This window comes from Rhinoraja longicauda, chromosome 5 (assembly GCF_053455715.1).
Source record: "Rhinoraja longicauda isolate Sanriku21f chromosome 5, sRhiLon1.1, whole genome shotgun sequence".
NCBI lineage: Eukaryota > Metazoa > Chordata > Chondrichthyes > Rajiformes > Arhynchobatidae > Rhinoraja > Rhinoraja longicauda.
The window spans coordinates 7,326,582-7,346,361 of NC_135957.1; the positions used below are offsets into that span (position 1 = coordinate 7,326,582).

The 19,780-nt window shown below is 48.5% G+C and overlaps 2 protein-coding genes across 2 annotated transcripts in view; one reads left to right on the top strand and one right to left on the bottom strand.

Annotated features, from left to right (window-relative positions):
- ppp2r5d (protein phosphatase 2, regulatory subunit B', delta) overlaps positions 1-6,756 on the top strand; it is a 76,981-nt gene extending 70,225 nt beyond the window's left edge. The window contains exon 16 of the mRNA XM_078398852.1: positions 48-6,756. Coding sequence (XP_078254978.1) covers positions 48-185 — 138 coding nt within the window. The 3' untranslated portion in view covers positions 186-6,756. The remainder of the gene's footprint in view (positions 1-47) is intronic.
- On the bottom strand, positions 6,651-17,987 carry LOC144593377 (male-enhanced antigen 1-like). The gene is made up of 3 exons (XM_078398854.1): positions 17,576-17,987; positions 14,192-14,288; positions 6,651-7,446 (listed from the first exon to the last, which is right to left on the bottom strand). Exons 1-3 carry the CDS (start codon positions 17,924-17,926, stop codon positions 7,292-7,294), a joined length of 603 nt encoding a protein of 200 aa, XP_078254980.1. The 5' UTR covers positions 17,927-17,987; the 3' UTR covers positions 6,651-7,291.
- Positions 17,988-19,780: the final 1,793 nt, after the last annotated feature.

A 19,780-nucleotide genomic window follows, 5' to 3' on the forward strand; every position in this document is an offset into this window, starting at 1 on the left:
GAATGAAGGACCGCTGCTGTTTAACGTTACTGTAACTCTTCCTCCAGATGAAGAAAGATATAAAGAAAGAGAAGATTCTGCTGCGCCGGAAGTCAGACCTGCCCCAGGACGTGTACACTATAAAGGCTCTGGAAGCACACAAGCGGCCTGAGGAGTTCCTCAGCTCGAACCAGGAGGCTCTCTGACGGGCAGCACCTGCACACCAGCCCTCACAATCCCCTGGCACCAGGATGTGAGCAGATGCCATCTCTCCTGTAAAGCATAGAATGAACTGTTGATCAGTGTTCATGTCAAGCTGTGTCCTTCCCTTTTGTAACCAGCTTCTCTTATGTTTTTCTTCCTTTGCTGCTGTTTCTTGCCTCGGTCTTAGACAACAACCCTAGCACCCACCTTGGTCTACTTCTGCCTGTTGTTTAAGTGAGTTGGGTGTCTGCAGTGATAGCAGACCCCAGACACCTGAAGGCAGTGTGAACCAGCGCCTGCAGGTTTCTGAGGTAATGCCTCACCTGGTACATGTCCGGCCCCTCCACCGCGAGAGGCTCTGCCTGGGACCTGGCCCCCCCCTTGTCCCAAGTGAGTCCGTCCGAGCCTCGGCCCTGCCTGTACCGAGTGGTTCCACCAAGAGGGGTTCCCCCCGTCCCAAGTGACTGGTATTCCTACGCTCCTTGACCGGTTTGCTGGTCACCTCCGAGCGTTATTGTGGCCTCAGCTGCAGCCAGTTTTCCCTTACAGGGGAAAGTTATATATCATGGGAAATGGAATCCGCAAAAGATGCGGCTAGATTGGTGCAGTTGACACTGAGTGCCTGGCAGAACTGTTGTTCCTTGCTTTCTGTTTAACTTCTTCAGATTTCCTCTCTATTGTTATTGTGGTGTAATTCTACAGCAGGACAGAGGTGAGGCTGCCTGGCCATTCAGGAAGGTGAACAGCTTGACCTTCTGATGTGTCAGTCTGGCCCTGCCCAACACTGCACTCACTGGAATAGTAAGCAGACATTCCCCGAATAACCGAGGGTGCTGAAGCTGATGGTTTTTGCCCACTAACTAGGCATAGAGGTGCATTAAAGCTAGTCTCTAGGTCTTGTCCCCCCACCAAGCAGGGCAGTTCATCTGTGATCGGCTTGTCTGACCGGTCGGTGGGTGGTTTCACTTGTCAGGGTGACAGTTTCTTGACTCTCGGTGTTGGGTCCATTTCCCTGCCACCTGGCTTTCCCTGCTGTGTGTGTGTAACCCTTTGTGCAATCAACAGCAATGTAACATTCAATGAATGATGGATATATAAATATAAATCTCAATAGCTCAGTGCAGGATAGTAACGCCCTTCCTGCAGTACAGTCCTGTCATGCACCATCCTGTCACCTGCGGTGGGTGACCCTTAACCAACACAGAGGGTCTGGTGGGGATCTTTAAATGGAGCCGTCCTGATTGTGTAGCTCACAGGGATCATGTTGGAGGTCAACCCGCCAGTTTCTATAGGCTTCAGTGCACTTCTTTTCCAACAAAACAAAAGCGGGCTTTGGTATTATCTGTTTTGTTTTTCTTAATAGATTCATGTAAAGTATTAAGTGAGAAAGACCATTTCAGTAAGTAACCGAATGAGCCCCACACAAGGAGCAGAAACCGAAAACTTCCTATTTGTGCGGAGTTCCCATGCAGGTTGTGTTTGGGATTGCAGCTCCTGACGAGAGGGTCGGGTCCCATGTTGGTCAGGCGCGCACTGCTCTGTAGTTTCCAGAGCTCGATGCTGTTTATGTGTCAAGCCAATAAAATACAGCCTGTGTTTTAGCTGCTGAAAATGAATGGAAGTTCTGGGCTTGTGTTTGTGTGGTTGTAGTCGGAGAGGGTGTGGAGTGTGCTTCTCAGCAGAATTTGACTCCAAACCCCCTGCCCAAGAGTGGGTATCCACGACTCACTTCCCTCCATATTATGTTCATGTGCAGTACCTGACAGTGACTGGCTGATGGTGGGCGGCAGTGGGAACCCCTTCTCCCAGCTTTTCCCACAGTTTTGCCGGGTCACTGAATAGCTATCGTACACTTTTCTCATCAGATGAGAAAAGACCTTTCTGCAACCCGTGTAAGCCAACACACCAAAAAGTGATAGTGTCACGCTAGAATCCAACTCCAGGAAGATAAATCCATTCACCGTTTTGGTGTGGTAATGGGATGGGTCTGTGGTACCTGGTGTGCTGCCGAGCCCAACCCAGCAACTCTATCCCTGACCCTGGCTGTGTGTCCATCGCTCATTCATTGTACACAAGGTGTTCACGATGTTGCTGTCTATGAAAAATATTGTTTTGCCAGAACATGTCCATTTTGTCCCCATATTTGTTTAAGACATTTCACTGCTCCTTAGTAAGAGACGCTCTCAGAAGCAGCTCAGGTCAATGGGTTGTAGCTGGCAGGCACCCAATGCCTGGAGTGAGTAATTGTGTTTGTGTTACGATGAGGTAGTTGCAGTGACCATCGAGTGGGAAGCCAAGAACTAGCTATCTGTAAAAGTTACTGGCAATTGGATGTGATGTTATATTGAGCCTCAACACACCACTCGGATCATCCAAGGCACAATTAAGCACAGAGTTCAGTGTCCTAGCCGGCATGGCCATTTTGAGCTTAACTGCCATAAGGGGATGAATGGCTTGTTCATACTCATTCCCTGCTCACTGGACCGTGGCCTCTGCTGCCACCCCTCTGCTCACTGGGCCACATGGCCTCTGCTGCCACCCCTCTGCTCACTGGACCATGGCCTCTGCTTCCCATCCACATCATTTGAAAATAAAATAAATGACCTCTAGGTTTGCAGATGCCAATCGAGAAGCAGGCAGATGGGCAGAGTGGGTGGACAAGATAGGAGAATTTCCTTTTACATTTATTTTTAGGGCGTATGGATTGCTGGCAAGACCAGCACTCATTGCCCAACCTTGGCAACAAAGTAGCCACAGCGGGTACTTACACGAAGATGAGGTGGCAAAATGTCTAGTAAATGTGTACAAGACACAGTCATGCTGGCAGCTGCAAATGCAGGCATATACTGTCTGGCAGAGTGGCGATCAGTGGCAGGTGTGAGTTCAGGGGATAGAGAGGTTGCAGGCAGAGATAGTGGGTGCACAGGTTGTGAGTACAGGCAAGACAGTGCGTGAACGGGTAGCAGATGTGAGCTAAGGCAGAAAGGGGCTTGCAGAAATAGTAGGCACAAAGCGCTTGGATGTAGAAACCAACAGATTGGATTGAGAGGAAGGTCTGAGGGATACAGATGCTGCATTGAAGTGGGTCAAGGGGTCTGGAATACTAGTCCTTGAGTATGAATACTGAATATAGGAGGAAGTCCCATAAACCTTACACAAGCTTTAGTTTAAACACCCCTGGGTTATTGAACTAATCTGTGGAAAGCTGGAGGAGGGCAGGGGAGGTTTCCTTCCTCCCTCACCACCAGGACCATTAGGACATAGGCACAATCCTCAAGGACCCTGGCCCGGCACAACCGGCTTGATTATTATGGATGCATCCAGACCGGAGGAGTGGGACTGGTCTGGGGAGTGTCACTGACCTGGGGATTGGGTCCAGTCTGGGGAGAGATACTGACACGGGGAGTAGGAACGGTCTGGGGGAGAGTCACTGACACAGGGAGTGGGAGGGGCCTGGGGACTGTCATTGACATGGGTGTGCAAAGAGTTATTGACTCAGGCACAGATTGTCAATTAATTCTCCTGACTCATCTTGTCATATAAAGTTGAGGTTTAATTCCTATCCGACGACTGATTGTTCAATGTTACGCTTTCTGTACTAGATGTTGTAACACTGCGGGTTGGAAAATAAACCCTCTCGTCACATCCGGTCCCTCCCCAGCCCCATCCCCCAATACAAGTGCCCTCTTATGTATAACCTTTGCTTATTTCTTAATCATTCCAAAGTTGGACGCGTGCACCTGGGACAGTGCAGCTATCTTAGGATGCTGTGCCCAGCGGTGTTGATGCTGGGAATTGGCAAATGTGGCCACTGTCCTTAATGTATGTACCTGATTGTGATACTGCTTGCTCCAGGCCTCTGAAGTATCTATGTCCCAAATTAGTTCCTGGTGTAAAATTTGGTTCAAGTGTTCACTTTTAAAAGTAAATGTCACTACATTTCAAACACTGGGGATTGTTTTCTACTTGTGTTTCATTTTGAATCTTTAAAAAATGTGGGTGGTTGATTCCCTTTTGTATTTTGGAAGTGACTTCTTCATCAGTATGGAGGAGAAGGTTCATAGAGTTATACAGCATGAAAACAGGCCCAACTCATTTATCCCAAACAAGCTAAACCCATTTGCCTGTGCTTGGCCCATATATCCCTCTGAACCTTTCCTTTTCCCATAACTGGCCAAATGTCTTTTAAATATTGTAATTTTACCTGGCTCCCCAATTCCCCTGGCAACTTATTCCATATACCCATCACCCTTTGTGTAGAGAAAGTTCCCTCTTTAAATCTTTCCCCTCTCACCTTAAACCTGCCCCTTCTAGTTTTAGACTCCCCTATCCTGGGGGAAAAGACTGATCATTCACCTTATCTATGTTTCTGATGATGTATACCTCTATAAGGTTACCTTTCAACCTCCTACACTCTAAAGAAGAGCTCCATCCTATCCTTATAAATCAAGCCTTCTGGATCTGGTATCATCTTGGTGAATCTCAGCTGCATCCTTTCCAACTTCATGTCATATTTCCTATATGTGGGCAACCAGAACTGCACACTCCAAGTGTGATCTCACCAACAAATTGTACAACTGCATCATAACGTGCCAGCTCCTGTACTCACTGCCCTGACTGATGAAGGCCAAGTTTACCAAACACTACCTTCGCACCCTGCCTACCTGTATCGCAACTTTCAGGGAACAATGCACTTGTATGCCTCAATTTCTCTTCAGACTTTTGTGGTTAACCAAATAGATTCTAAACTTCTCCACCAATACTGCTGTTCCATGTTTATGGATGCTGTCCTCCCCTGCCCCAGGTAGCTTTTTTTCCCTCCCCTAATCCCACTGCACCATTCGTTTGTACACTGCTGCAACACACATTGCACTGTGAATTTTGCTTTGGTATCATTCTGGGATCTGCTTTCTCCCTAACAACTGTTTCCAGATGTTGACCACTTTGTCTATCTGGAGGATTTTCTGACACCATTTCAAGTTGAGCCTTTAGCCTCCCTCTTGAGCTCCTTCCTTCCTGTTTGGTGTGCAAGTTTTGCCTTTTCCACACTAGTTACTAACCTGAACAGCAACAGGATTGGCTGTTTCTTTGGAATTACATTGAACATGTCTGCTGACCCACTCAGTTTGACTAACTCATTCTATAAAATTCTGAGCAACTGCATCAGGTTGTAGCAGTCCTTTCTGCTTTAGCTAACTGAAAATGCCACTTGACGAATCCTCCCTGCTGTTACAGCAGAGCTGGTCTCAATAATGTTTCCTGGAGTGATGTGTACACTAAAGTTACTTAACTGTGGTCCCAGTGAAGTTATTTCCCCTTTCCTATGCTGGAAACACTCTCATGAAGTGTGGCAGCATATGTAGGAAGCATTGGTTTATTTGTTTCCACAGATGTTACCTGACCTGCTGGGTGTTTTTAGCATTTTTCTAGTTTAATTTGATTTTCATGCACCTTCCTAATGTCCATTCCAAGCCCATTTCATTGGTGAATACCAATGAACCATCTGCCCGCTTGATCTCTGGTGACTGTACATCATTGCTGAGCTGAAGACACGGGTCGGGAACTAAAGTGATGTCGCTGTGTAGGTAGTATAAATGGCAGGCTGGTACTTAAAATAACTAAAATGTAACCCAGAGCAGACTCAACCAATGTTTGGCTCGCTGAATGTCCCATGGCAGCCTTGCCGTTTAAACAAATCTTGCAATGAGCGGCACAAATCAATGGGAAGTTCCAAGGGAACTGTTCCCAAGACCAAGGCAGGTATTGATCCTGGCATTCAGTTTGTAAGGGGCGAACAGCAGGACAGAGAGCAGAGCTTTTTATTTCAGCACCTGATTTTTTTTTGCAGGGGGGGCGGTAGGGCTAACCATCGCTTTGAAAATGTAATGAGGAATGGATGCAAAAGCAGTGGTGCACATTTTCTGCCTCTGATTTTGTTGCTCTGGGGTCCTCCAATGACAAGGCTGGGGCTGAAACTCACCTAGGCTGGAACACTTGCAAGACAAATATTGGACTTTGGTATCATTCTCACGTGGACCACTGAGAAAAGCTATCAGAATCTTCCAGTAATAAAATCTATTAATCATTCATACCTGATTCAGTGAGCTTTGTAAATGAGAACTGCTCAATGACCTTTAAATGTTGTAAAAGACCTGTTCTGAGCAAGCGTAGAAGTTCTATGTTGGTGTTTACTGGTAGCCTGCTGGCCTGCAGTATTATCTCACCCATGAAAGGTGCTGTGAGGTTGGGGTGGCCCATGGCACAAGAGCAAGGCCTCACTGCCAGGGCTGGGTCAGCCACAGTAAGCACTTCACATTAAATGCAGGGAGCTAACTATAAATGCTTTATGTAAACCTACTGGTGTGCTCTCAGGGGATTGCAGGGAGCTAGCCAAAGTGAAATGTCTAACTTTCTCACGGACACTATTAAGCTGCTTACAATTAATTTGTACATATGATGTACTTTATTTTAGGTAGAACATTACATAGTATCAAATTGTCATTTTGTACAGATGTTCATCTATGTACAGAAGAAAAATAAACTGGGTCTCTTAAAGGAGAGGTTTTGTGGAGGTTCTTTACCCATGAAAGTAACATGTTGGGTGGGAGGGGAGAGAGACCCTCATCAGAAGATCTCTGTCATGTTCTCGCTGGTTGCTCAGAGTATCTTCACAAACAAAAGGCAGACCTTGCTCAGGATTGCGATTCATCTCTGCTGTGCTCGGCCATGCAAGAGCAGGTTGGGGTAGTGGAAGCCTCCTCTATATCTCACAGTAGCAGACGGATGAAACTGGATTCCATACCAATGCAAGGTGAGCCTGAAGCAAAATCAATTTCTGTTGCTCAGAACCACCCCAGGAGCAGGCACAGCATCTTCTGACATCCAGGAATTCCCTGGATCCCAAGTCAGAAAACTGTGTTTAGGCACAACCACTATTCTGCGAGTTTCCACAGTTGAGAGAACCAGCGGATATGAAGGCTCCTCCCAGCCCCACCGCATGCTAGAGGTTCTCTGTACAGAGTTAACAACTCCCCTGGAATGGTTCATTTTGTCTGATGGCAGGAAACATGCAAGGGTGGAGAAAGGGCCACAGATTGGAGTCGGGAGGTCACTCCTTGGCTGCTACCAATGAGCGCCTGCTTTCTATTGTTTGTTGGACAACAGATTGCCACTGCTCGTCGGAGATTTCCTGGGCCCACACTGGAACTCCAAGGCTGGGAAACTTAATTGCAGCCATTGTCCTCTTCACCAACTCCACGTGTTCTGGAAGAGAAAACAAACTTTAAACCAGAGGAGGAAACAACATCCGTGCAGTTAGAGAAAGCCCAGAACACCCCTTCTAGAGACACCCAATGCCTTCCCAAAGATGTCACCCAGTCTTCACCCCTCCAGACATGCTACATTTCAGAGAAATAGAATGTAACAACTAAATATAGCCCATTGTGTAATATTGCGGGATGCATTGGCCAAGGTAGATTTGGAAAATAGATTGAGTTCACCAAAATCAAACCTAGAACACTGAAAAATTTAGCACAGAAACAGGCCCTTCAGCTCACAATTTCTGTGACGAACATGATGCCAAACTAAACTAATCTCACCTGATCCATATGCCTCCATTCCCTGCATATCCATGTGCTAATCTAAAAGCCAAATACCACGGTCGTATCTGCCGCTGCCTCCACCACCACCCCTGGCAGCGCATTCCAAGCACCCATCACTGTAAAACAAAAACCATCTGCACTTCTAATTTTGCCCTTTTCATCTTAAAGCTATGTCCTCTACCCTTTGACATTTCCACCCCGAGAACATTTTGGCCGTCTATCCTATCTGCGCCTCAATTTCATGCACTTTTCTAAGAGGTCTCCACTCAACGTCCAGCTTTGCAGAGAAAGCAATCCAAGTTTGTCCAACTTCTCCTTATAACTAGTACCTTCTAATGCAGACACATTCTGGCAAGCCTCTTCAGCACCCTCTCCAAAGCCTCCACATCCTTCCTGTAATGGAGCGACCAGAACTGCACACAATACTCCAAAGGTGGCCTAACCAAAGTCTTATAAAGCTGCATCAGGATTCCTGATTCTCATACTCAATGCCCCGACCATTGATGGGATACCATACGCCTTCTTTACCATTATCTACTTATGGTGCCAAGCAGTTATAATATTAACAAAATCTTCAAATAATTGCTTTCCATCGGGACCATCCTGTGGCTGGAAATCCAGAGGGATTGGATGCTCAGGGTGAAACTGAGGAGGCAGAGATAAGGAAAGTCAAAAGTTGGCAGAAGGCATGAGGTGACACAGATGCAAGTGGGAAGAGTCCAGATAACTAGAGAATTGAGTCAAGATAGGAAATACATTAGGTGAAACAAGAAACGGCCCTTTGATTTTTCATTGAAGAGACTCATCCATTACACACTCCACTGACCTGAACCTGACTTGCTTCAATCTCACTCCCTCTAAATCAAATCAATTGGGAACATTTAAGGTGGGAATGTTGCGATTCTTTTTTTTAAACTGAAATGGGAGCTCAAAACCAATGCCTCCCCTTTAAGCATCCGAACAGGACCTCTCCCTCTGTAACTACTTATCTCCACCAACAGCCTTCTCCACAGGAGATGTCACTCCTGCCCTTTCACCTCCTCCATTCCCACCATCGAACACTCTTTCCAGGTGAAGATTAAACTTGTTTATTTCAATTTAGTGCTCACTAAGTAGTTTTCAGAAGCACTTTGGGATGGCAGAACTGCTGTTTAGTCAAAGAGACTGGTCCCAAGCATCCATTTACTTGTTAACTTTAATTCTCCATTCCAGTCCTGATGGCTTATCTTTGATTTCTTACATTATTCCAAAAAGCCAACAAATAGCATCTCATCTAATGACCGTTACTTAGCTTTCAGGACTCAATGCTGAATTCAACAATCTCAGATAATTAACCTTTCCAGTTTGCATTGGAACACACCACTGCTGACAAATGGTCAAAACACGAAATGTTTATTCTGCTCCTCTCTATAGATGTTGTGTGACCTGCTCGGTATTTTAGATATATACACCGATGAGCCAAAACATTATGACCACCTGCCTAATATGCTGTTGGTCCTCCGTGTGCCGCCAAAACAGCGCCGACCTGCCGAGGCATGGACTCTACAAGACCCCTGAAGGTGTCCTGTGGTTTCTGGCACCAAAACATTAGCAGCAGATCCTTCAAGTAGCACCCCACAAGCCTTGCCATTTCAGAGATGCTCTGACCCAGTCGTCTGGCCATAACAATTTAGCCCTTGTCAAAGTCGCTCAGGTCTTTACTTCTGCCCATTTCTCCTGTATCCAACACATCAACTTCAAGCATTGACTGTTCCCTTGCTGCCTAATATATCCCACCCCTTGACAGGTGCCATTGTAACAAGATAATCAATGTTATTCACTTCACCTGTCGGTGGTCATAATGCTTTGGCTCATTGGTGTATACATCACAGTTCAAGTATTATTTTTGCATTTCTCTTTCATCTTGTTCACCTCATCTCCTTCAGACATCAACTGCAATTAACAATTGTTTGCCACCCTCTCAGCAAGCAATTCACTGCATTAGTGCAAGAAAATAACTGCAGATGCTGGTACAAATCGAAGGTATCACAAAATGCTGGAGTAACTCAGCAGGTCAGGCAACATCTAGGAGAGAGGGAATGCGTGACGTTTTGGGTCGAGACCCTTCTTCAGACTGATGTCAGGGGACGGGACAAAGAAAGGATATAGGTGGAGACAGGAAGACAGTGGGAGATCTGGGAAAGGGGGAGTTTACCTCCCCCCTCAACTCCATCCAAGGACCCAAACAGTCTTTCCAGGTGAGACAGAGGTTCACCTGCACCTCCTCCAATCTCATCTATTGTATCCGCTGCTTTAGATGTCAACTTCTCTACATCGGCGAGACCAAACGCAGGCTCGGCGATCGCTTTGCTCAACACCTTCGCACAGTCCGCCTTGACCAACCTGATCTCCCGGTGGCTGAGCACTTCAACTCCCCCTCCCACTCCCAGTCTGACCTTTCCGTCATGGGCCTCCTTCAGTGCCATAGGGAGGCCCACCGCAAATTGGAGGAACAGCACCTCATATTTCGCTTGGGCAGCTTGCAGCCCAGCGGTATGAACATTGACTTCTCCAACTTTAGATAGTTCCTCTGTCCCTCTTTCCCCTCCCCCTTCCCAGTTCTCAAACTGTCTTCCTGTCTCCACCTATATCCTTTCTTTGTCCCGCCCCCCTGACATCAGTCCGAAGAAGGGTCTCGACCCGAAATGTCACCCATTCCCTCTCTCCTAGATGCTGCCTGACCTGCTGAGTTACTCCAGCATTTTGTGATACCAATTGCATTAGTCTCCTTTGGTTTCCATTCATCACAAACATTCACTGCTATTTGTGCAGGCAGGAACTGCAGATGCTGGTTTAAACCGACGATAGACACAAAATGCTGGAGTAACTCAGCAGGACAGGCAGCATTTCAGGAGAGAAGGAATGGGTGACATTTCAGGTCGAGACCCTTCTTCAGACATTTAAGATTCTCCCATCACCTAATGACATCTACATTCATGCAATCTCATCACCACCCTCTGAACACCGCGAAACATTGAAGCTCAAACATTAAATGTGCAACCTTCGACAATCATGGAGCTGGCAGCTTGCAACGAGGAGCACAGTGCTCTGAAGTCAGAGCTACACAGCATGGAAATGGGCCCTTCAGCCTTCCTTGTTCATTTTGACCAAGTCGGACATTCTGAACAAGTCCCATTTGCCTGCATTTGGTCCATATCTCACTAAAGCTTACCGATCCATATATCTGTCCAAAACCTGTCATTATATCTGCTCCTATAGTCTTCTCTAGCAACTTGTTCCAGAAACAGGCTACATGTTGGGCCGAAGGGCCTGCTTCCACACTGGATGACTCTAACCGACTCGATTCAACAAAGATCATGGCTGATCTTCAGCCCGATCATCATTTCTTGCCTAATCCCCAGATCCCCTAATTTTCATATCTGAAAAACTCAATCTGTTTTGAATGCAATTAATGGCTGAGCCTCCAGGGTAGAGAATTCCAACACTGCTTGAAACTGGATTTTGGCCAATTTCACAATGCTTTTACAGAGGAACGAATGGGGGCGTTAACATTAAACACGCTGCACTGAAAAGAGTGAGACACAATTTTTAGAGCATTTCAACAGAATTTTAAGGATAGAAAGGGGATCCAGAGGATTTAATATATAGACACAAAATGCTGTAGTAACTCAGCGGGACAGGCAGCAACTCTGGAGAGAAGGGATGGGTCACGTTTCGAGTCAAGTCTGAAGAAGGGTCTCGACCTGAAACGTCACCTTCTCTCCAGAGATGCCCCTCATCCAGGGAAGGATGAGGGGGGATCTTATTGAAACATATAAGATAATTAGGGGATTGGACACATTAGAGGCAGATAACATGTTCCCAATGTTGGGGGAGTCCAGAACAAGGGGCCACAGTTTAAGAATAAGGGGTAGGCCATTTAGAACGGAGATGAGGAAGAACTTTTTCAGTCAGAGGGTGGTGAAGGTGTGGAATTCTCTGCCTCAGAAGGCAGTGGAGGCCAGTTCGTTGGATGCTTTCAAGAGAGCTGGATAGAGCTCTTAAGGATAGCGGAGTGAGGGGGTATGGGGAGAAGGCAGGAACGGGGTACTGATTGAGAGTGATCAGCCATGATCGCATTGAATGGCGGTGCTGGCTCGAAGGGCTGAATGGCCTACTCCTGCACCTATTGTCTATTGTCTGTCCCGCTGAGTTACTCCAGCATTTTGTGTCTATCTTCGATTTAAACCAGCATCTGCAGTTCCTTCCTATACATTTAATGTATCCATGTCTGAGACTTAATAGTTCATGAAATTAAGGAAGTAAACATGAAGGAGCTGTGAGCTAAAGGGAGGCCAATGGAATGTAGTCTTTTATTGCAAGAGAGTTGCAAAAATAAGGGAAGCTTTGCCAAGATTGTGCAGGACTCACACTGCTATTTCTGTCTCTCCAGGCAAAGGATATACTTATATTGTCTCAGTTCAGCGTATTGCTACAACTATAAAACACAAGTTAAACCACATCTATGGCATTACAATACGTTTTTGTCCCTTATTTAAGGAAATATATTATTCTGACACGGTGCTCAAATATACATGACACACGGCTCATCAGAATAATTCTACATATGTACTTGTCCTACAAGTGGCTTGGGCCTCTCCTCTTTGGAGTTTAAGAATGAAAGGCCATTTTGTTACAGCATAGAAGATCCTCCAGGGACTGACTCAATGTTGAGAGGAAGCTTCCATGTGGGAGAGTCCAGAACCAGAATTTGCCCTTTTGGAATGAAATTAGTCAGAATTTCTTCTCTGAAAATTGAGAGTCCTTTGAACTCCTAGCCACAAGTCCTGGTGGTGAATATTTAGGGTAGATGTAGATTTATTCTCAGAAGGAATGGAGGGTTGGTAGAGCTGGCTTGAGAGGCCTACTCATAGCTTGCAAGGCAGCACAGTGGCACAGCGGTAGAGTTGCAGCGCCCGGGGACCCGGGTTCGATCCAGACTACAGGTGCTGTCTGTACGGAGTTTGTACGTTCTCCCCGTGATCTGACCCGAAACGTCACCCATTCCTTCTCTCCTGAGATGCGCCTGACCTGCTGAGTTACTCCAGCATTTTGTGAATAAATACCTTCGATTTGTACCAGTATCTGCAGTTATTTTCTTACACTGTATTAATTGGCTTGGTAAATGTAAAAATTGTCCCTAGTGTGTGTAGGATAGTGTTAATGTGCGGGGATCGCTGGTCGGTGCGGACCCGGTGTGCCAAAGGGCCTGTTTCCGCGCTGTATCTCTAAACTAAACACCATTCAGCCCTGAGTCCATGCTGGACTATGTAAGAACAATCCACCTAGTCCCATTTTCCTTCGCCATAGCTCCACAGTTTATTTTCTTTCAGACACTTGACCAATTGCCCTCCACACGCCTTCACTAACTCTAGCGGTGCAGTCCAACTCCAACCACCCACTGCGTAAAGCTAATTTCACTCACGTTACCTTTAGTTTGTTTGCCAATTTGCCAAGTCCACATCCAACTGGTTCTTGCACCCTCCACCAAGAGGAGCATTCTCTCCTTATAAACTTCATAACATTAAATATCTGTTGTATCTTCCTGTGACCCCCTTTGTTCTCACGTGCACCCCTGCTTCTCCAGTTGGTCCAGGTTAGGTACCCAATCCCTGAAATAATTTCTCATCTCCAGCAAACCTTTTCATCTTTCCCAAAACATGGCATACAGAAAAGAGGTCATTACTTGGGTTGTGACTAAACCAGTGTCCATAAGGCTGCATTACTTCCTTGCTCCTGTACTCAGTGCTAGTCTATGAAGACCCAAGGTACATGCTATTTAACCACTTTTATTATACCTCTGTTCTTTAGACATAGGAAGACTGCAGATGCTGGAATCTTGAATACAGTCTGAAGAAAGGCTCCAACCCGAAACATTGTCCGTTTCTTTGCACAGATGCTGTCAGACCAGCTGAGTTCTCCGGCAGTTTAGTTTTCCCCGCTGATGTTTTGCATCTACCTCTGCTTATTTTGCCTATTGAAATGATTAAAAGAAGGGTCTCGACCCGAAACGTCACCCATTCCTTCTCTCCTGAGATGCTGCCTGACCTGCTGAGTTACTCCAGCATTTTGTGAATAAATACCTTTGATTTGTACCAGCATCTGCAGTTATTTTCTTACAATTCCTTCTCCTTAATGTCCTCTTGTACATTTGTACCCTCCTCTCCCTTCTTGGTGACCTGACCCCTTCTCCCTAACCAACTCCAGCACCTACCTCCCACTCTCCCTCTTCACCACTTGGGCCCTTCCCTCTGCCTGCCAGCTCCCACCCCAAACACCTCAGTAATTTTGTGGACGAATTCCCCCTTCCCCCTCTCTCAATTACCTGCCCACGTCCTCCCACGCCACATTCCCTCCCTTACGCTTACCTGGGTCCATGGGGATAGAGTGCTGGCTGCCATGTTCCTCAGCATCCTCCTCGGCATCACTGTTGACAGGTGCCTCGGGCAGATAAAGACGCAATTCCTGCAAACGCCACGGACAATGGCTATCAATACCCCCAATTCCAAGGCCATGTTACCTAGGATGCTTTGTTCAGCATCCTACTGTCATTTCTCAACCACTCCCTACTCAAGCTGCACTCCTCTGCTCCCTTCGCCCCTCATTGGAGCATGGAGCCTTCCCTTAAACACATCCATACTATTCACTGGCCCGCCACTCCCTGTGTAGCAGGTTCCACCTTCTCACCAGCCTCTGGATGAAAACTCTGCAGTTATGTCCTTCCCCAACTGTTCCAACATTCTTTCTCCGTTCTCTCCATCGGAACTTTCCTAATTTTGAGAACCGCCATTAGATCACTCCCCTGCCTTCATTTCTCGAGGGAAGTGAGAACCATTGAGCCATACTGGGACCATGCAAGAACAATCCAGTTCGCCCCCACCAACTCCATCTTCAGCTTTGCATAGCACGGAGACTTCCACAGAACCCGGGGCACCGTGAACAGGCCTTGGTGCAGCCATCTTGTTTAGGACGCTGTGGTTCAGGCAGATTATCAGGAGCAAAGCACAAGGTGCTGGAGGGAAGCAGCAGATTAAGCAGCATTTACAGAATAAAAATGTACAGATGCTTCGGGTAGAGAACCTTCTTCAGACTGATCCCCTGAAAAAGAGAGGAAGGACTGGGGCAAAGCCTGGCAAGTGATAGGGAGGAACGGCGGATGCTGATTGAAACCTCTGTTTAAGTCTTAAGTTGTCTTTAATTACAGGAGAGGTGCCGGAAGACTGGAGGGTGGCAAATGTCGTGCCTCTATTCAAGAAGGGCTGCAGGGAAAATGCTGGAACTATATGCCAGTGAGTCTGTAGTTGGAAAGTTACTAGAGAGTATTCTGAGGGATAGGATATACAGGCATTTAGATGGACAAGGGTTGATTAGAGATAGTCAGCATGGTTTTGTACGTGGGAGGTCGTGTCTCACAAATCTGATTGAGTTTTTTGAAGACCTGACCAAAAAAGTCGTTGCCGGCAGAGCTGCAGATGTAATATATAGATTATATAGACTTCAGCAAAGCATTCGACAAGCTGCTCTGGAAGAGATCGCATGGGATCCAAGAAGAGATAGCTGAATGGATAGGAAATTGGCTCCATGGAAGGGTGATGGTGGAAGGTTGCTTCTCAGACTGGAGGCCTGTGAGTATTGGGTGGTTTTGCAGATAGTGAGGATGGTTCTGAACGATTGCAGCAGGATCGGGATCGATTGGCCAGGTGGGCTGAGGAATGGTTGATGGAATTTAATACAGAGAAGTGTGAGGTGTTGCATTTTGGGAAGTCTAACAAGGGCAGGACCTACACAGTGAATGGTAGGGCGCAGGGGAGTGTTGTAGAGCAGATGGATCTAGGAGTGCAGGTGCATGGTTCCTTGAAGGTGGAGTCGCAGGTAGATAGGGTGGTCAAAAAGGCTTTTGGCACATTTGCCTTCATCAGTCAGACTATTAAGTATAGAAGTTGGGAGGTCATGTTGCAGTTATACAAGACGTTGGTGAGGCCACATACAGAGTATTGTGTTCAGTTCTGGGCACCATGTTTTAGGAAAGACATTGTCAAGCTGGAAAAGGTACAGAGAAGATTCAAGAGAATGTTGCCAGGACTAGAGGGTCTGAGCTAGAGGGAGAGGTTGAGTAGGCTGGGACTCTATTCTTTAGAGCGCAGGAGACTTTGAGGGTTTTAGAGGTATATAAAATCATGAGAGGAATAGAGTCTCATGCCCAGAGTAGGTGAAGAGGACCCGAGGACATAGGCTGAAGGTGAAAAGATTTAATAGGAATCTGAGCGGTAACTTTTTCCACACAAAGGGTGGTGGGTGCATGGAACAAGCTGCCAGAGCAGGTAGTTGAAGCAGGAACTATCCCAACGTTTAAGAAACAGACAGGTACATGGGCAGGACAGATTTGGAGATATATGGGCCAAATTTCGGCAGGTGGGACTAGTGTAGCTGGGACATGTTGGCAGGTGTGGGCAAGTTGGGCCGAAGGACCTGTTCCCACACTGTATCACACTATGACTCTAACCCCAAGAAGAAACACAAAAAGCTGGAGTCACTCAGCGGATCAGGCAGCATCTCTGGAGAAAAGGAATAGGTGACGCTTTGGGTCGAGACCCTTCTTCAGACTGATAAACGGTTTGGACCCAAAATGTCACCTATTCCCTTTCTCCAGAGATGCTGATGCTATCTGTCCCGCTGAGTCCCGCTATTCCAGCATTTTGTGTCTATCTTCGGTTCAAACCAGCATCTGCAGTTCCTTCCTGCACACCTGTCAAGTGAGATAGGTAGATGGATAAAGATTAAGGGGAGGTGTTTATCAGGTGGGAGGGGGGTAGTATGTTCACACCTTTCCCTACACATTAGGAAACAATTTACTGAAGCCAATTAACTTACAAACCTGCACGTTTTTGGAGTGCGGGAGGAAACCGGAGCACCCGGAGAAAACCCACGCGGGGAAGACATGCAAACTCAGTACAGACAGCACCTGTGGTCAGGATTGAACCGGGGTCTCTGGCGCTGTGTGAGGCGGCAAAGCTACCGAGGCAGCACCCCCCCCCCCCCCCCCCCGGTGCTGCTGCCGGGATGTGAGCAGACCTCCCCTCCCCTCCTTCCCCCTCCCCTCCTTCCCCCTCCCCTCCTTCCCCCTCCCCTCCTTCCCCCTCCCCTCCTTCCCCCTCCCCTCCTTCCCCCCCTCCTCTCCCCCTCCTCTCTCTCCTCTCCCCCTCTCACTCCCCTCTCTCCTCTCCTTCTCTCCCCTCCTCCTCTCTCTCCCCTCCCCCTCTCCCCTCCCCTCTCTCCTCCATCCTCTCCCCTCTCCCATCTCCTCCCCCCCCATTACTCCCCCATCTCCTCCCCCCCCATTACTCCCCCTTCTCCTCCCCCCCCCATTACTCCCCCTTCTCCTCCCCCCCCCATTACTCCCCCTTCTCCTCCCCCCCCATTATTCTCCCCTCCCCCTCCCCCTCCCCTCTCCTCCCCCCCCCATTATTCTCCCCTCCCCCTCCCCTCTCCTCCCCCCCCCATTATTCTCCCCTCCCCCTCCCCCTCCCCTCTCCTCCCCCCCCCATTATTCTCCCCTCCCCCTCCCCTCTCCTCCCCCCCCCATTATTCTCCCCTCCCCCTCCCCTCTCCTCCCCCCCCCATTATTCTCCCCTCCCCCTCCCCTCTCCTCCCCCCCCCATTATTCCCCCTTCCCTCCCCCCCTCCCCATTATTCTCCTCTCCCCCTCCCCCCTCCCCTCCCCCCCCCCCCTCCCCTCCCCTCCCGGGCCCCACCTGCAGCCGCTCCTCGATGTCCTGCTCGGACCCGGCGGCCGCCTCCTGGCTCAGCGGCAGGTACTGGTACCCTGCGGCGGTGGCGGCGGTGGCGGTGGCGGCGGGGACCGCCTCGCCCTCCCCCTCCTCCTCCTCCTCCTCCTCCACCCCCGGCTCCGGCTCCGGCTCCGGGCCGGGCCCCGGCTCGTCCTCCTCATCCTCGCTGCTCCACTGCGCCGGGCCGGGGCCTGGTCCAGGGCCGAGTCCGAGTCCGAGTCCGACGCCGAGTCCGACTCCGGGCCCGAGGCCCTGCTCCTCGTCCTCCGCCTCCGGCATCACTCGCTCTGGGCTCATGGTCAGGGCGACGTCCATCCACCAGCGGCCACAGGGCCCGCCGCCGCTTCCGCGCAACACCAGTGAGCGAGTGCTGCCCCCCGGCGGCCGGCGTCAGATGTCGCCGCCACCGCCACTGCATCTTCCCTCCTCATCACCTCTTTGCCATGACCATCAATCAAGAGGTATAAGAAAATAACTGCAGATGCTGGTACAAATCGAAGGTATTTATTCACAAAATGCTGGAGTAACTCAGCAGGTCAGGCAGACCTGCCTCAGTAATGCAGGCAGACCTGCCTGACCTGCTGAGTTACTCCAGCATTTTGTGAATCAATCAAGAGGAATCTATTCACAAAATGCTGGAGTAACTCAGCGGGTCAGGCAGCATCTCAGGAGAGAAGGAATGGGTGAATGAGGAAGGGTCTCGGCCCGAAACATCACCCATTCCTTCTCTCCTGAGATGCTGCCTGACCTGCTGAGTTACTCCAGCATTTTGTGAATAAAAACCTTCCATATGCATATATGGTACACAAAAAGCTGGAGTAGCTCAGCTGCACAGGGTTTGTCAGATGCACCGGGACTGGAGCATGGGAAATTCTTTCTCGTAGGCAGCACCCTTTACATATTAAACACAAACACACAACAAATACATTCTCACTCATGGAGATGCAAGGAGCAGCATGTGCCAGGGTACCAAAAAAAAGACTGCAGAAGGATCCCAATCCAAGATGTCACCTATCCAAGTTCTCCATGAGATGCTGCCTGGCCCGCCAAATTACTCCAGCACGTTATAATAATAATAATAATAATAATAAGCATTTATTTTATATAGCGCCTTATCAGGTGCTCAAAGCGCTTTACAAAAACAATCAACATAAAAACAAACAGACAAACTATCCTAACGGAAAAGCGGCGAATAAACAATGCCAGCGTCCTCTCACGTCAGGGTCCGGCAGTAGACAACAAAAAAGCACAGGACACACAGATACAATTTTTACACAAACAGCCATCACAGTGATTGCTCTAGGCATACCCTCACTGTGATGGAAGGCAAAGTCTTATCTCCTCCTCATTCTTCTCCCGTGGTGCCACGAGGTGATCGAGGCTCCCAACTTTTTGAAGCCCCCACCGGGCGATGGAAAGTCCCAGGGCCGAGCCGGGCAGGCCGATGAAAGTCCTGAGCCCCCACTGGGCGATGGAAAGTCCCAGGGCCGAGCCGAGCAGGCCGATGAAAGTCCTGAGCCCCCACCGGGCGATGGAAGGTGCCGCGGCTGGGCCACGCAGGGCGATGAAGGGCCTGCGAGCGGGTCGATCGTACCTCGCGCTTCGGGGCGGTCGAAGCTGCTACGGCTGGAGCTCCCAAAAAACGGTCGCCAGCCAGGTACCTGCGAACTCCCGATGTTGCGGTCTGCAGGGCCCACGGCCGAAGCCTCCGAGATGGTAAGTCCAGGCCCTGCGACCGGAGTCTTCAAGGTCGATCCCAGCTGGAGGCCGCCAACTCCACGATGTTAGGCCGTAGCGCGAACGGAGATACGACACGGTAAAGGTCGCATCTCCGTTGAGGAAGAGATTAGAAAAAAGGTTTCCCCCAACCCCCCCACCACCCCCCCACATACACAGAGTTAAAAATAGAACAAAACATACATTAAACGATGACAATAGACAAAAAACCAAAAAAAAGACAGAGAGACTGCCGGTGAGCCGCAGCTGCAGAACATAGCCACGCCCTAAGAAGTTATGTCTTAAATTATCAGTAGTTCTAGGTAAACCAGACCATGATAGTGCAAAAGACATTGCACATAAAGCAACAAAAATAGTGCGAAGTCCACAGCAGTTCAGTGCATAGGTAGGGTTTGTAGTGAGGGTTGTGTAGGGTGGTTAAAGAACCTGATC